General features: G+C 39.9%; 1 protein-coding gene across 3 annotated transcripts in view; it reads right to left on the reverse strand.

Annotated features, from left to right (window-relative positions):
* CRACD (capping protein inhibiting regulator of actin dynamics) overlaps positions 1-18,284 on the reverse strand; it is a 177,412-nt gene that overhangs the window by 45,493 nt on the left and 113,635 nt on the right. For all 3 annotated transcript variants that reach the window (XM_067468757.1, XM_060778544.2, XM_060778545.2), the window contains one exon: positions 8,389-8,557. In XM_067468757.1, the coding sequence (XP_067324858.1) occupies positions 8,389-8,557 (169 nt within the window). The remainder of the gene's footprint in view (positions 1-8,388; positions 8,558-18,284) is intronic.

The following is an 18,284-nucleotide window of genomic DNA, read 5'->3' on the forward strand; positions in this document are numbered from 1 at the left end:
TGTTCTGGAGCACAGCAGGCCATAATAATACAGACTGTATTTGGTACCAATGTGGGTGAATGTGGTCACATTACAGAAATGCATTGCCCAGAATAGAAAAGAGACAGCAGCCATTAAGATATATTGCAGAGAGAATAATAAAGCACCAGAACCAGAAAGGATGTGGATGAAAGAAATCTGATCTGAACATAATCATCTGTTTGCTGAGGTCCTATTTCAGCCTTTCTCCATTTCTTGCTCTCTAAATGTGTTGGACTACAACTTCCATTGTCTTACACCAGGGGTCCTCAAATTGAGGCCCAAGGGTCATATACAGCCCTCCAAGGTCATTTACCCGACCCTCGCTCACGGTCAACCTAAGTCTGAAACGACTTGAAAGCACACAACAATAACAACAATCTTATCTCATCAGCCAAAAACAGGCCCACGCTTCCCACTGAAATACTCATAAATTTATATTTGTTAAAATTGTTTTTTATTTGAATTACTGTATTGTTTTAAGTGTGTTTTTTTCACTACAAATAAGATATGTGCAGTGTGCATGGGAATTCATTCATGTTTTTTTCAAATTATAATCCATCCCTCCAACAGTTTGTTGGACTGTGAGGGTGAACACAAATGGCCTAGGAACCGGAGAATATGACATCAAGACATTCTGGGGGAAGAATTCTCCGTCAAGATACCTTTAGCAACCGAGAGGTAGGATGAAAAGTCACTACCACGGCTTTACCCTCCCCGAGTACATTGCCAAGTTCATTACACATTTTAGTTCTAACTATAATTGATAGTTACAAAATTATAAAGTTTAATTAGGTAGCATTAATAAAAGTTGCTCATAGTTAATCCATCCATGTGTATTGCCTCTTCATTTGCGAGGGTTGCGCAGCAATTCGTTTTACCTTCAGCTCTCTCATCATCTAGTATGCAAACCTTGCAGTGTACTTCATAATAAACAACATTGGTGCAAATCCCCCAGCACCAACTACAAAAACAGATGCAAATCTGCCCATAGGGAATTTTCATCCAATAAATGGCAGATTTTTTGTAAAAAGAAAAAAAGAAAAAGAAACCAGTTGAATGGTTGGAATATGAAGTCAGAGCTGTTGCCTGGAACTGTCAACAGGTAATCAAGGATAACTAAGATGTCGTTTAGATATTTTCTAAAGGAAACAGGAGCTATAAATTCCAGAAGCTCCAGCAACCTTTGCCCCATATCTCTTTTCTTCCAATATTGCATTGTGGCCTTGAAAGATAATGTTCATTTGAAGGTCTATTTCTCTTATTCCTTTCCTCATTCAAACACTGCTGCAACAAGACATAATTCTTTTATTCATATTCACATCTTGAATCTTTGCTCTTCTAGTTTCTTTCTATTGTGATGTATCTGTTGTGTATAATTTAGACAATTCATCCATATTTTGCTCTACTAGTTAACAACTAGTTTTCCCTTGGCAGTTAGCAAAAATAATTTATTTGATACATGGGTAGGGTGAAATGTATTTCCTGCATCTTCAAAGAACGCTCTGAGAATCTAAACACTTGAACACACAATTCAGCCAAAATTACTTATGCTAATTAATCACTTAACCTCCTGCCATCTGATATATCTCAAAAGGGAAGGACTAGCAGACCTGTGTTTATTATAAACTGTGTTGCCAGTTTTCAACTGTTTCACACATAGTAGCATGTGTGTGTGTGTTTTGAGCACAACACATAGGAGTTAGACTGCAATAGCTTAATACAATATAATTGGTATAGTACAATATAGCAATATTTAAAACTGATATTGTACTATGCTAATAATATAATATATTGTATGTATATATACCTTGTAAGCCGCTCTGAGTCCCCTTCGGGGTGAGAAGGGCGGCATATAAATGTCGTAAATAAATAAATAAATAAATAAAGGATAATCCCACCATTTCTTAGTCTTGATGGCATCCCTCTTTCACTGTTCTTGCATTATAAGACACAAAACACATTGGTGATCATCACAACTTTTACTGAACTTTTAGGAAAGACATCAGGCACTAAACCAACTTGGAAAAACAGATGTATTCTAGGAGACAGCATACAATTCATTGATTGTGACTAAATACACACACAAACCCCCTTTCTGTTGACAATCTACCCTGTTTTTTTATGTTTGAGTCACCTCATGAGGGATATCCGCAGAAGCTATGGCAGTCATCAAATTAATTCTTACCCAAGCATTAGAGACAATTTTATTTCTGGAGGTAGATAACAAAAAACTAACATCAACTGGAAACAAACAAAAATAAAATTTTCTCTAATGCTTGGGTAAGAATTAATTTGGACACTGCCTGCAGGTAAAAAAAATGAGCCTTGAATGTTTGATCAGTAGTGAAAAAAGCTAGTGTACATTGTTACTCCTTGATTGCAGAGAAATGAATAAGAATTGTTCTGTCTTGCAGATGTTTCAGTGTTTCACAGGCAGATGGGGATGAAGTTGTGGGAAAGATACAAGTATCGCACTTCGAAGCTAACTTGTTCTCTCCTTTTTTCCCTTGCTTGCCCATCCAGCCGTATTTGCAGACATCTGGAGCCTTGAAGTGTAGCTGTAGGAATCTAAGAAGACATCTGCCAGTTTGTTTCTCCCTGACTCTTTAGTGCATGTCTCATTTGTCCATTGTGGTCTGTGTGAACAAAGTATATAATCACTTCTGTGATCCCACTTGCGTGCTTTTAGTGTTCTAGACATGAAAGCAGATTGATGGAGTCTGATGCCACATATTTTGTTATACGAGATCTCTGTCCCCATGATCGATTACATATATTTCTGATGGTATGCTGCAATCTTTGCAAAATTACTCAGTTTGCCAAATCTTTTGCTGTGGAGACAGAAACATACCAAGTGGAGATAGCTGTCCTGTTTTCCATTGACTTTAAACACTCTTATTCCTGTCGAAGGATTTCATGGCTGGAATCACTGGGTTATTGTAGGGTTTTTTGAGCTATATGGCCATGTTGTAGAGGCATTCTCCCTGACGTTTTGCCTGCGTCTATGGCAAGCATCCTCATTGGTTGTGAGGTCATACCTGGATGGGGTTACACTGCCCTTGAAGGCACAGGTTCGCAGCTTGGGAGTTCTCCTGGACTCATCACTAAGCCTGGAATCCCAGGTTACTGGTGGCCAGGGGAGCTTTTGCACAATTGAAAGTTGTGCTCCAGCTGCGCCAGTACCTTGGGAAGTCAGACTTGGCCACAGTGGTCCACACTCTCGTTACATCCAGGATAGACTACTGCAACGTGCTCTACGTGGGGTTGCCTTTGAAGACTGCTCGGAAGCTTCAAATAGTCCAACAAGAGGCAGCCAGGTTAATAACTGGGGTGGCATACAGGGAGCACACAACTCCCATGTTACGCCAACTCCACTGGCTGCCAGTTTGCTACCGGGCACAATTCAAAGTGCTGGCTTTGGCCTATAAAGCCCTAAACGGCCTCATCCCAATTTACCTGTCCGAACGTATCTCCCCCTATGAACCATTGCGGAGATTAAGATCCTCCGTGGAGGCCCTGCTCTCCATCCCGCCATTGTCACAGGCACAACTGGTGGGGAATGAGAGACAGGGCCTTCTCAGTGATTGCCCCCCGGCTATGGAACTCCCTTCCAGGTGAGATCAGATCTGCCCCCTCTCTCCTGTCCTTCAGAAGGATGGTCAAAACTTGGCTGTGGGACCAAGCTTTTGGGACAGTGCAATAAGGCAGCGATAGGAAACTTTACCAGGTCAATTTAGATTTGGCACAGATGACCAATGACGGTTTAAAATGGTGTATTTTAATATTTTGATAAATGTTTTTAATGTTTATGCATGCTTATATGAATTCTTGTCCCAGCATTGAATGTTTGCCATATATATGCTGTCCACTGCCCTGAATCCCCTTCGGGGTGAGAAGGGCAGAATAGAAATGTTTTAAATAAATAAATAAATAAATAAACCTACAACAACTCTTATTGTTCACTGTGACTTATATCACACCAAGAGTTGAGATCAAGTCCTGACTCAATCCTGGGTTTCTGATAGTTTTTCCTCCTCACTGATGCACTCTAACACTGAAATATCTTTTCACCCAGCACCACACCAGAGTGCAGAAATTCTAATTAAAATGTTTATTAAAGAAAGCAGATAAAAAGGGCAATTCCAAAAGGGTCCATAGAATAAAAAAGTAGCAGTAATCCAAAAATGACAAAGAGCTTAAACCAAAATCCACAGCAGTACTTCAAACATAAATCCATAAACATGAAAACAGGAACTTTCCCAAGGTAAACTCTTCAAGGAAAACAATGGCATGAACCAGAACAAGAATCTTAAGAATACTTGAATCATGAACTTGATAGCAGTGACCAGAGAGCCATCTCCTATGGCAGCATTATCTCTTCTGAGAGGTTGAAGCCAAACCACTTAATTTAAGCCCGTCTAGGCACCCATGACATCATGCTGAACACACCTGGATCTCAGGTCTTATCTTGGACTCTTTTAGAATACCTAGTTTGGCTTTTTTTTTCACTCCTTGCATTTTCAGGCCCAATCTAGTTTCCCAGGAAAACTCCCCCTCTTCCCAAGGCCTTCTGTCTTTCTCAGGGTAACTGGAATTTTCACTTTCCTTTGTTGCTTGGGAACAAGAACAGGAATCCAAAACTTCAGTCTCATCTGCCTGAAATTCTCTCTATTCACTCACAGCTTCCTCACTGTGAAACCCATCATCTCCCTCATCCTCTGAACCACCATCAGAAAAATCCTCTGATGCTTGCTGGGCTACAATACTATCCATACTTTTAATTTATCATTTGGTGTTGTGTACCTTCAAAAAAATTTCAACCTTGAATGACCTTAAGCTGAAGCTGTCACGGGGTTTTATTGGGTTTTATTGTTTCAGAAATAAGTTTTTCCTTGCTTTTCTCTGAGGCTGAGAGACAATTACTTGCCTGAGGTTACTCTGTGAGTTCCCGAGGATTCATACAGATTTCTCTTCTGTTTTTACTGAATAAAGGTCTGCCAGCTCATGCATACTGTTATCCTGGCCTGGCTGTTTCTCTTTGATCCCTATCAATGTAAGCCCGCACGTTGTCTGTCCATGGGGTGTTTAGGATCAAAGCCCAGTGAGAGCAACAGTAACTCAAGGTCAGGATCACATTGCGAGATGAACAAAAAAAGCAAAGCACTGCTCTGGATTTCCTGAATTATGAAAATGTAATTACAGGAAGACCTGAAGCTATGTACAGGTTATTCATAGGAAAAGAGAATGGACAATATATCAGAAAATGGTTACTTAAAGTGTGGAAGATATACTAGTGTTTTCTATTTTTCCAGGGAAAAAAAATCTTAAATTAGTGAGATGAAAGGCACAATTTTATGCATAATTACATGAAAGAAAGCCTCATTTATCTCAGAGGCACATGCTTCTCCAGAAAAATGTATAGGAGTTCTGTTATAATTAAATCTTAATCTTTCTCTCCCTTCCCCATTTTCCCTTTTTCTCCCTCAGAATTGGTACTCAAGCCAATCCTAAGACAAATATAGCATTGAGAGAAAAATACAATTAAAAAAATTTAAAATTACAATACAATCCCTATATTGGTGAGGACATATTCTCAAACTTCGTAAGGATATGTGGTATTAAGGGTAATAGCACACCCTTTTATTTTTAGTATCTCCATCATTTTCATTGCTCAAGATTTATGTACCATAAAATGCTAAAGTAAGCCTTTTGGTAAACTGAATAGGAATCGAAAGCTAACAGTAACAAATATATATTAGTATTGTGTTATGCAAAAAACTAAACACATACACAAATAATAGTCATACACATTCTGGCTTATCAAATTAATATCTGATCGTCCAAACACTACTGTCAAGTAGCACATTTAATTTTTCTGACCAGGCCTGCACTATCTGAGTTATGCATTTCCCAGGATGATTTATGATTTTATAGTTGACTAGCTTGATCTAATGTCCTACCAGAGCCAAAACAAAACCCTTCGCAATTAGGAAGAGAAGCAATTATGGTTTCTGACTCTGTAAACATACTGGGGCATGAGGAATAGCTTATGCATCACAGTTGGAAATATCACTGCTTATGCAAAAGGTTATGATTTTAAAAGGCCATGACTTTCAGGGAAGAAGATAGAAATCATACATTGGCAGACTAATCTATACCAGCATTTTCCCCAAATGCCACCCTTGACAAAATAAAGAAAGTTACTGCCTACAGACACAGTAGTTAATGCCTTTTGAATTTTCTCATGCAAGATATGAGGAAGAACATGCTGGGTCATGGCAGAGGTCCAAATACTGTGCAGTGCAGTGGTTACAACCAGAGCTTGAAAATGTTCATTTTTTCGTATACATCTACTTTGCAAGCAGAAACTACTATGTGCAAATCACCGACTAACTAGTACAATACCTTTGTGTGTGCGTGTGCGTGTGTGTGCATGTGCATGCCTTCAAATCATCTGTTGGTTTATGATGAACCCATGAATTTAATAGGGGTTTTTTTAGGCAAGGAATTCTCAGAGATGGTCTTGCCTGTTCCTTTCTCTGGAATATAGCCTACAGCACCTGGTATTTGTTGGAAGCCTTCCATCCAAGTATATTTTACTTCCAAGCATGAAAATGCTCTCTCTCTCTCTCATCTCGAATGACAAGCTGTAAGCAGGCTACACTGCCATACAATCCAGATTATCAAAGCAAATAATCCACATTATCTGCTTTGATCTGGATTATATGAGTCTACACTGACATATAATCAAGTTCAAAGCAGATAATCTGGATTTATATGGCAGTGTAGAAGGGGCCTCAGAAAAACAGTATTTTTATTTACTTTTTTTTCAATTTCACAAAGGTCCTATGCCCCTAATTCCAGCAACTGTAGAGGGATGACTGTAACTTCCTTTGTAGTTGAACTGGAAAACATTATTTTGCCTGATCCCACTTTAGATCAAGAGAGGGCGATGTAGAGCTTGACGGTCAATAACTACAATTTATTTCTTTATCTTTGTTATTTGTAATTATTTTAATAAATGTGATTATTGTGTAGAAGCATGTTGAGGGTGTGCATCTATCCCTTGTTTTGTCTTTTGTAAAGCACTCTGATAGTGTAAACATTTCAGAAGAGAAAGGCTTACAACCTCATTACTTATCTGAACGTATATCTCTCTATGTTCTACCTTGCAATTTAAGATCTACTGGGGAGGCCCTGCTCTCGGTCCCACCAGCGTCACAAACACATCTGGTGGGGACGAGGGACAGGGCCTTCTCAGTGGTGCCCCCCCCCTCCCCGCTTGTGGAATTTGCTCCCCAGCGAGATTAGATCAGCGTCCTCCCTCCTTACTTTTAGGGAAAAAACTAAAGTCGTGGTTTTGGAGCCAGGCCTTTGGCTAGTGGGCACAGCAGCACTTTAGACATTGAACCCAGACCATAGGACTGTTATGACCATTGGAAATGGCTATGTGACTTTGTGATTAGGCGACTACGTTATTATATGAGTATATGATTTTAATTAATGTTACTGTTTTAATTTGCTATGTATTTGATTTTATATTGTTGTATTGATATTGTGGCACTGAATTGCTGCCTGTGTTAGCCGCCCTGAGTCCCCCCTCAGAGAAGGGCGGGGTAGAAATGGTGTAAATAAATAAATAATCAGACGAGCCGCTGGAATCACTATGCATCATGGTTGCCCCATTCCACAGGGGGAAGCATCAGCCACCCGGCTTTCCCCAATTGTTTCAAAGGCAATACAGGAAACCTCCTGTGTTGCTGCCATGGTGGCATATGCCAGATCTTCTATAGTTTTATGATGGAGTCCCGTCGGAAGTAGTTCAACTTCCTGGGATAGGAGCTGGTGCGCTCCATCGTAAAACTATAGATCCAGTGCACGCTGCTGAAAGTAAGCCCGTCTGATAAGGTCGCTAGTGGCCATCCTAATAAGTGCAGACCCATAGAATCAGTGGGGTTTAATAAGCACTGACTGATTATTCAACTATTGATGAATAAGTTCACACTTGTGCAACTTCCTCCAGGATTGAGGTCAATACTGTTGTTGAAAATATCTTACAATATTTGGGGAAAGCTAAATTGTTGTTATCAACATCTTACAATATTTGAAAAAGCTACAGACCTGCAATCACTTACTTCAGAGGTCCAATTAAAGAAAAAAGACCTTAAAGAACTGAATTCATGTAGTGACATAATCGTTCATCAGAAGGGTGTCGATAGCACATATTCTCCCATTTGCAGTTATTTGGTAAAATGCAAAATATCATACTTTATTCAAACAATTCTCTGTGAAGCCACCATTATTATTTTTCTGGGTGGATCCCAGACTATAAATACTGCAGTACTACAAGTCCACTTCTTTCATTACCTCAGGCCATTGTTAGTCTCTTCATCAGAAGACAGTGCCCCATTGCAAACATTTCCAAAGGAACTGCTTGGTTTCAGCTTGCTCTCTTCTCGGTCTGGTGTTGTTTCCCGTTTTTTTCTCCTGCTAAACAACTTCTTAAAAGGCTGGAACTTGCTTGACTTTTTCTTATCTGCAGATAACAAGACAAATACACACAGGAGATTAACAAAACTGCACCTCTATGCACTCTGTGGTGAACAGCGCCTCACTTAAGTGCTTGCCAAGGAAGAATGAGGCCAAAGAGCAGTCCAAAACTGAAAAAGACAATATGCTGGGAATTTAAATATACGCCTTCTACTTACTGTTGAAGAAAGCTCAATACTGTAAAACAAACAAATTGAAAATGTCAAAATGCCTTCCCACTAGTTTGGAAGATTGATGCATTGGTAGTGTGATAATGAAAAGAACCTACCACTGATGGAAGACCATTACAACGTGGCCCCCATAGCTATGGGACCAATTTCAACTATCCATGTCTCTAGGAATTTTCTAGGACATCTTTGATAACCTTCACCAGACATTATTCATTTCAATAGGGCTCAATATTTTCCAAAGTTTGCTGTCTGCACAGTAAGTTCAGATATGTGTGCTCCGTGGAGGTAATATAAAAGGAAGCTGCGAGAAATGTTAGTTATCAAATGCTTGAGAAGAAATACTGTCATTCCCTGATTATTGAAACATTGCACTCAGTCAGTGTGTATAAACCTTTCCGCCATACATGTGGATTTGTTATTGATGGGTGGAGCAATGGATGCTAGGCTTGCCATGGATTCAGAGTTTGCTTTCTTGAGCCAACACCTTGTCTTAGATTTCCTAATGCGTGCCTGGTTGTTTCCTCATATCCACAAAGCATTATCTTACTATATGCTGTGTCTGTGCAGGCATGGACTATGGTATTATTTACACTGATAACAACATCTGAAGGTCCTGCCTTGAAGAATGATTCTAGCACGACTGGAGGAAAAAAGATAAGGAGCAGTGATTCTATCTTTTATTCATTAATGATTTTTCTCTGGAAACAAAAATGAAAGAAGAAACAGTAAGAAAACCTAAGAAGGTTACAAACTGAAGACAACAGCTAGCCTCTGCCATGTTCGGTAAGTGGGGAAAGGCTATTGCACAATAAGAAGCTTGTTTAGAAGCACCCATGATGAAGAATAAACTTAGAGTATCGTGCAATTAACCCACAACAGGCACTGGTTGGTATAGATATGTAGTGGACAACTGGTGGCCCAAGAGCTCAAGTTTGTGGTCTAAATACCCTAAAGCAGTGGTTCTCAACCTTCCTAATACCGCGACCCCTTAATACAGTTCCTCATGTTTTGGTGAACCCCAACCATAACATTATTTTCGTTGCTGCTTCATAACTGTAATTTTGTGACCACTACGAGTGATAATATAAATATCTGATATGCAGGATGTATTTTCATTCACTGGACCAAATTTGGCATTTGGGAGTTGTAGCTGATTTTGTCATTTGGGAGTTGTAGTTGCTGAGTTTTATAGTTCACCTTCAACCAAAGAGCATTCTGAACTCCAGCAATAATGGAATTGGACCAAACTTGGCACACAAAACTCCCATGACTAATAGAAAATACCAGAAGAGTCTGATGGGCATTGACCTTGAGTTTTGGAGTTGTAGTTCACCTACATCCAGAAAGCACTGTGGACTCAAACAATGATGGATCTGGACCAACTTGGCACGAATACTCCATATGCCCAAATATGAACACTGGTGGAGTTTGGGGAAAATAGACCTTGACATTTGGAATTTGTAGTTGCTGGGTTTTATAGTTTACCTACAATTAAAGAGCATTCTGAACCCTCACCAATGATAGAATTGGGCCAAACCTTCCACACAGAACCCCCATGTCCAACAGAAAATACTGTTTTCTGGTGGTCTTTGGCGACCCCTCTGACACTCCCTCCCAACCCCTCCAGGGGTCCCGACCCCCAGGTTGAGAAATGCTGCCCTAAAGTCACCTGATCTTGGAAGATAAGCATGCTGTCCCAGTTAGTGAATGGGAGATCAACCACAAATCCCAGCTGCTGTAGGCTATATTTTTGAGAAAGGAACTGGGAAACACTTCTCACCATTCTTTGCCAAAGAAAACCTTATATAATCCACAAGGTTGCTGTAAACTGACATGTGACTTGAATGTGTGTGCATGTGTGCACATACACAAACACACACATTTTTCCTATAGTGTGCAAGTTTTGTTGTTCATTCGTTCGGTTGTCTCCGACTCTTCGTGACCTCATGGACCAGCCCACACCAGAGCTCCCTGTCGGCCGTCACCACCCCCAGCTCCTTCAAGATCAGTCCAGTCACTTCAAGGATGCCATCCATCCATCTTGCCGTTGGTCGGCCCCTATTCCTTTTGCCTTCCACTTTCCGCAGCATAATTGTCTTCTCTAGGCTTTGCTGTCTCCTCATGATGTGACCAAAGTGTGCAAGTATAACCACTTATTTCAGCTGTATGCTTCTTATAACGTCACCTGCCAAGTTTGTGATCAAGGGAACTTCTACTTTCCCACTTGCCCTAAAAATAGATTTTACCATACCTTATATTAATAACCTGTCTAAGGACATTATCACATGGGAAAATTTACTCATTGTACGATACTTTTGGCACAGTTCAGGGACGGAGCCTGACACATACCATCAAATGATGTACAGCTAATTTCAGCAAGACTCTGTCCCCAAACTGTACTGAAAGCATTGTATGAGGGAGAAACAAGACAAACGTGGGGGAAAGCTAAGCAGCAATGCTTTCCCCGTACAGCTACTTTCGACGGGACTTAATTCAATTTTCTCTTGAACATGAAATAGCAAGAAACTGGATAGCATTTTTCTGTCTGCCCTTTAATCACATCATTGTAGCCAAGTTACAATACAAAGCATCTGGTTTCACCAACAGATTGCAATTCCTGTGCCCTGATACTGCATTACTCAAATAGAAGGGGGAGAAATTAACAAGGACATTGCAGCTAAAAGCATATTTCCCCTCAGAATGAATGAGAAAAAATTTCCATGGGAGATGAAAGGTACATTTTAAGAGATCTATATAAATAAATCATCATTTCCGTAATACTGAAATGTTGATACCAATTTTCTGAAATTGTATTGCTTCAGAGAGAATTGGAACAACAAAGCTATGGGGAGTTTAGGTCAAGTTTCATCAATTGTTCCAATTGGTCTATTTAAAATCAAACCCTGCTTGAAGTGACTTACATCCCCGACCCTAGAGAAGTGCTGCCTTGAAGAATATCTAATAGATATGGCTTATTTTTAATGCTACAACCTCCAAATAATATTTTTTCTACAAAGAAAGTCTAGGCCAGATTAAAGGGGCTGGTGGTGTCGGGTTCGCTGACTTTGGAATCTTGGGCAATATTGTTATGTTGGTGCATTAGTGCAACAGAATGCTTTATAGTTTAATGTTATAGTTTGTCTGTTTTTAAAATATCTACATACCTGTTTTATATTATTCTTGACCAACTAGACTCTGACTTTAAGGAGTTTGGCAGTCTGTCTGTCTACCTATCTGTACAAATACATGAATACTGGTAGAGGAAGGAACTTAACTGGTGTCTTATTGCAAGACTCAGAATTGTTAATGATACCAGAATAACAAAGAACAGAACAAACTGTAATAGTATCACAGTACAAAGGTAAAGCCCAAAGAGACCCAAAATTTATTGTGATGCCGGAAATTTGAGGTTTTTCAAAGCCCCGCGGAAAATGAGGGACGCCTGGCAAGCTTGGCTAACTGAGAATGTTGCGGAACAGGAACCAACAATCTTATCAGGTTGAAGGCAAACGACTGAGACTTTATTCAATCTGTGCAGAAGGAACACTTGTACAGCAATAGGGGTTCAAATGTACAAGTGTAAAACCATAATCATAAAGCAGGAATTTTTATACACTGTTTTTTGTGCATTAACATTGCTAGGCTTTGTATCTCCCAGCTTACGATCATGATTACGCAGCCGAGGATCTCCTCGGGGCCCTGGGGCTTCCAATGGACCAGCGGATGTGGTCCTGGGGGCAGAGAGGTCTCCAGGGGCCTCTCCGCCCCTGTACAAGCCCCTGGGTGAGTAGCAATAGAATGCTGGAGACAAAGAAAATCCAAAAATATGATTGAAAGGATTATGCAGATACCAAGTCCTGGATGCAAAGATAATGAACAAAGTATCTCCAGACATCTTCCTATCCTGGAAAAGACAAAGAAAGGGCCCCAGAGGTGTCTATTATTTATATATTTATTTATTTACGATATTTATAGCCTGCCTTTCTCAGCCATACAGCAATTCAAGGTGGGTTACAGATTGGCACAATTCAATGTCAGGCATTCATAAAAGTACCATTAAAAACAATCAACATTACAATATAAAACATAAATAAAAGTGGTTAAAGCATATAATCATCAGTGTCATCTTGTTAAAAATGCTATCCAGTAACATTGTCTGGTCATTCCATGTTCATCATTCATAGTTCTGTGTTATCTATTCCGCTGCATTCTCAAAAGCTTGCTCAAAGAGCCAGTTCTTTGCCTTTTTTTTTTTTTTTGGAAAGTCAGTAGGGAGAAGGCCGATCTAATATCCCTGGGGAGGGAGTTCCATAGCTGGGGGGGGGGGGGCACCACTGGCCACCATTTGGCTCTTCATCCTTGGGATATTATAACTTCCCGGGGATGGAACGATGTTAGGAGTGGGGGTGGTCATGTTTGACAACCATTGGATAATCAGAACCTAAATAGGAGTTCTGGGGAACAAATATAACAATTACATGAACTGAAAATTATGCCAGCTGTTAATCTCTCCAATCTCCATCCTTGGCGGGATCTCTAAATTTCTGGATAAAATTATTTGGGGTGTGTGTCAGGAGTGATTTGAGAAACTGCAAGTTGCTTCTGGTGTGAGAGAATTGGCCATCTGCAAGGACGCTGCCCAGGGAAAGCCGGATGTTTTACCATCCTGTGGGAGGCTTCTCTCATGTCCCAAGTGGGGGTGGGCGGGCTTTGCCATTCACTCTGAGAACAGTAATGCTGTACGAGGGTTTAATGAAAAGTAATGCCTCCACCTTTGTAACTCCTCAACAGATGGCAGTACTGGTATGCGGCAGATACTGGCTTGTTCAGTAGACTCTCCTCTACAGTTCCATTTTGATGGGAAGCCTTAGCATTGAATGGTTTTTTTGTTAAAGTGCAAAGTATGGAACCCTGCGCAGACGGTCGGTCAATGCGACTTAAGCACTGTGCAATCATTGAATTCTTGACACCAGAAGGTGTCACCCCAAAGGAGATTCATCAGAGAATGCAAGTTGTTTACGGTGATTGTGCTGATGTGGGTACTGTGTGTCGTTGGGCGAGTAAGTTTGAAGATTTTGAGGTGGGAACATCTGATTTGCGTGACAAAGAGTTGGACGTCCTGTGACTGCAACCACTGCGTTTCACAAGCAAAGGTTGACAGATTGATTCAGGACGATCATCGTATCACTCAGAGAGAAATTTCAAGCACAATCGGCATTTCACAAGAACGTGTGGGTCACATTATTGCTTTGTTTGGCTATCGGAAGATTTGTGCACCAAGGGTTGCGGAAACAGAATGTCAACTTCTTCTGTGACAGCTTCAGAAAACTTGTTCATCGTTGGCAGAAATGTATCCCATTGTCTCGTGATTATGTGGAAAAGTGAATAGTGGTAGTTAAAGAGCACATTCTAAGGATTATTTCTGTGTTTGATTTACTAAAATATTCCCATTCAAACCCAAGTAACAAAGATGGAGGCATTACCTTTCATTCAACCCTCGTATATTCACAAAGAAGAGAAATTACTACTCAACAAAGACTACAGAAAAACAGTACTTGGCTTACATAATGTTGATTCAGTGCTTTCTTCTTAAGAGCTCAGTGCGTAAAACGGAAGGCTTAAGCCTGGGTATGATCATCCACCAAAAAACAGGATATAAAAATAATTTAGCACAAATTGAAAAAAGGCAATGAAGAGCAAATTCTGTGGCCTTAAGGCTTCACGTATTCTGGCTGGCATTTGTTTGCTCAGTTTGCAAAGATGTTCACATTTATCACAACAGCCAGCCATTTTAAAATACAGAGCATCTCCTTCTGGAGTTATTATTCATCATTAAATAAAGCTTACACTTTATCAGTGCCAGTCAGGAGAAATATGTAGGTCATCTTCCAAAGGGAAGAGAGTCCTCCCTCTTTTGTAAAATATAATTTGAAAAAGATTTTCTATAATAATTTGAGTTCCATATAGTACAATTCCTTCGGCTTTTTGTTACTTTTCCCAGCTGCATTGCATGCCTACTCTAATCCTGTTGTTGTCTAAAAGAATACGAAGGAAGAAGTGCAGTGGTGAGAAATAAAAAGAAAAGCATGTTTTTAAATTTGTTCCTCTCCTTTAGAGTTAGGATTGAACATTTTTGATATTTACTTATTTATAATACAGGTTGTGTATCGTTTATCCAAAATCCTTGGATTTTTCAAGTTTTTAGAATATATGCATATATAGACTGAGATATCTTGGAAATGGGACTTACGTTTCATATGCATTTTATTGATAACAGAAAAGGGGGAAAACAAAGAATAACCAAAAGATATTCAATGATGAACAGTTATTCAACTAATAAGCAAGTGTTTGCATCAAACTACCACGTAACGCAGAAAGTACATTAGTAGAAGGCAGCAAAAGGATCGTGGAGTCTTGGTTCATTGAGAGTCTATGGGAAAGTAAATAGCTCAAATAAAAGTTTAAGGAATGATCAACCATCCACTGAAACCGGTATTTGAAACTGGTTCAGACATCGCAGAGCTCCAAGGTTAGTCTGTGGAGCCAGAAATAACATCATTAGATAAGGGGTCAAGTGAAGAGCTAAGTGAAACAGAAAGCTCTACACCTGGCGGTATGAAGATTAGCAAAAGTCTCAAGAAAAATAAAACAAAAAGAAAAGAAAAAAGAAGAAAGAAAATAAAAGGAAAAAAACAAAAAAGAAAGAAAAGAAAGAAACTAGTATTTCATTGATCTGTAAAGCATTTTTAAGGAAGCAGTGAGGGGTGGAATCAGAATAGCCTGCTTCCTCTCTTCATACATTCAGGTTAATCTTGTGTGTAATAGTGAATAGGGCAACTATCATTGACATAAACCAAGAGAAATTAGCTTCTTGCATAATCCCTTGGTTGTCATTTTAATTCCATTGGAAATCAAGTACAGCCATCCCTCCACATTTACAGTTTTGACTTTCGTTGATTTGATTATTCAGATTTGATTAAAAATGTCCCCTCTAGTAATAGCTGCATCCTTCTGTGTGACTCCAAAGTTCAATGTCTTCCAGTCATGCTGGAGGACCTAGAGATTTCTAGAGTGAACACCTCTTGAGGGATCTCATCAGATGGAGGTCCTTGATGCAGGGGAATCTGTAGGGCAGCAGGGAAAATCATGAGACAGCAGCACGATCCATTGTCCTGTGGCCCACATTGCCCACTTGCTTATCACAAGCCGGAACACGTACCTTTCCAGCCTGCTCCCATGCTGTGCCCATAATCTAAACATGGATAGTTTTCCATGTTCAGAATTCCCTGTCATAGAACACTTCGTGGACGCAGCCACTACGGAGCTCCGCTGAAAATAGCTGTGTGTCATGTGTCACAAGAAATTCAATGTGTAGATTTGATAAATGTAAAATTAATATGATGTGTGGGAGTATGGAGTTAATAATTTTGGGGGCACCAGTAAAATATTAAGGCCTGAAATAACTAACTACCTGCTTGCTGGACTGTAACTAAAAGTTGCTAATAAGAACTAAAAAGTAAACTCTGATAAGAACTGCAACAGTGATAACAGAAAGATTACAATGTTAAGAAGGAAGTCAACATAAGATCAACACCAGTCAAGAAGAATCAACATCTGGACAGGAAACTGAGATGGAGCCAGGATGGAAGAAGTCTATCATTAATTTACAACTTTGGGACTACATCAGCAGAATATTCCTATAAAAGACTCAATCTAATAATGCTGAAAGTGTGGCAGACCTGAGGAGTCTGTTCCGCCTGCTATGCTCTGCTCCATGGGAAGGAGAGAGATAGTGCACCATGGAGAGGCAGATTTGCAAGGGAGCAGTCTGATCATTTTGGCCTTCTTTCTCAAGAGAAGAAGTGTGCTTTTGAACTCTCGGATTTTGTGCAGGGAATCAGGTTCTGCTTTATGGAAAACAGAGATTTGGTCCTTGGCATTGTTCTTAGGGAAAGAAGTTTTGAAGTTATGGAGCTATGCATTGGCAGGCTGCAGGAAAGCAGGGTCTGGCCTAACAGGTGCTTCTCCAAGGAGGGAAAAATGATATGGTAATATTTGAATGCCTGAGGATGAATGCATGTATATGTTGCGTGAATGTTGAGTGAAAATGTAATTCTCCTTTGTTTGTTTGTTTGTTTGTTAGCCATGTAATTGTGAATCCAATGTAGTTGCATAGAATCTGTACGTATGTATGTCCAATGTCATTCTTTGTCTAAATGTTTTTCTGTAATCTGATATAGCCTCTCACTCTGGAAATTGCAATAAAAAGATCCCATGCTTCAAAGTTATTGAAAAGTAATTCATGACAAATTGGTGTCAGAAGTGGGATATTCTTTTCCAGTGTGGGGAAATTATTTATAACACATGAGATGAGATCCGACAAGCTCCGTTCTGGCTCCATCAGTGAAGTGTTCTACAAAGGGGAATTTTCCAAATGTGATGAGGTCCTAAAACTCTCCAGATCCTCCACTGCAGTTCTGCGATCATTTGGCAGCAGAAGTCATGCTGGAAAATGCACAAATTCTTAAATAAATGTTCTCTCTGATTATTTTTTTAAAATGTGTGTGTGTGTGGGTTTTTTTTTACTTTAATGGCTGCCCTGTGCCCCTAATCCCAATATGGTTGTAATCTCCTAATTTAGAGTATCATTCATTTTCTGTCCCCTAAAAACAAGCTACTTTGTTTTATTCATTATTTGTTTGACTAATTATTATTAAATAATGACTGTGGGGTAGCCTTATGAAATTAATGGGGTTGTCAAAAATTGACAGGCCACTTGTAAGGGCACATACACACAAGCAAAGGTCATGGCAAGTGTTTGGATTTGATTGTTAAAATAGGTTGATAGGTTTATGGCTGTATAACTATAAAAAGCTGGGGACCTTTCACAAACCATTAGAGCACTAAGATTTCATTTTACATGTCTTGGTTCCATCCAATGGAATCCTGGGATAGGTAGTTTAGGGAGGAGTATTTAGGATCCTCAGCCAAAAAACTTTGACTTCATATCCCAAGATTCCAGCCATGGCAGTAAAACTAGACCCATTGTGCCATAATTCTTTGTCATTAAAGGGTTCTTGAGGTGCATCTACAGTGTTCCCTTGCTACTTCGTGGTTCGCTTTTAGCAGACTCACTGTTTTGCAAGTTTTTGAAAATATTAATATAAAATACAAAATATTTACATTCAGTGGAGGCCAGGGACTCCGGAAGTGCGGAGGCCTGAGGTGCGGCGGGGAAGGCCTGCCTCCCTAGCCTGCTGCTGCCTGTGTGGCTTCAGAGGCTCTGTAGGGGTCTGTGGAGGCCAGAGAGGTAGGCAGATGCCCTTAGGATGGGCTGGGAGGTGGGTAAGGATGCACAGTTTAGAAAATAATATATAAAATAATGTACAAATATTTAAATTAATATGGTGTCCCGACTTTGTGGATTTTCACTTATTTAGGGGGGTCCTGGAATGGAACCCCTGCAATAAGTGAGGGAACACTGTAAAAAGAATGCAGTTTGAGACCACTGTGGCTGCCCTGGCTCAATGCTATGGAATTTGG

Source organism: Anolis sagrei, chromosome 5, assembly GCF_037176765.1.
Source record: "Anolis sagrei isolate rAnoSag1 chromosome 5, rAnoSag1.mat, whole genome shotgun sequence".
In the NCBI taxonomy this organism is placed as follows: Eukaryota; Metazoa; Chordata; class Lepidosauria; order Squamata; family Dactyloidae; genus Anolis; species Anolis sagrei.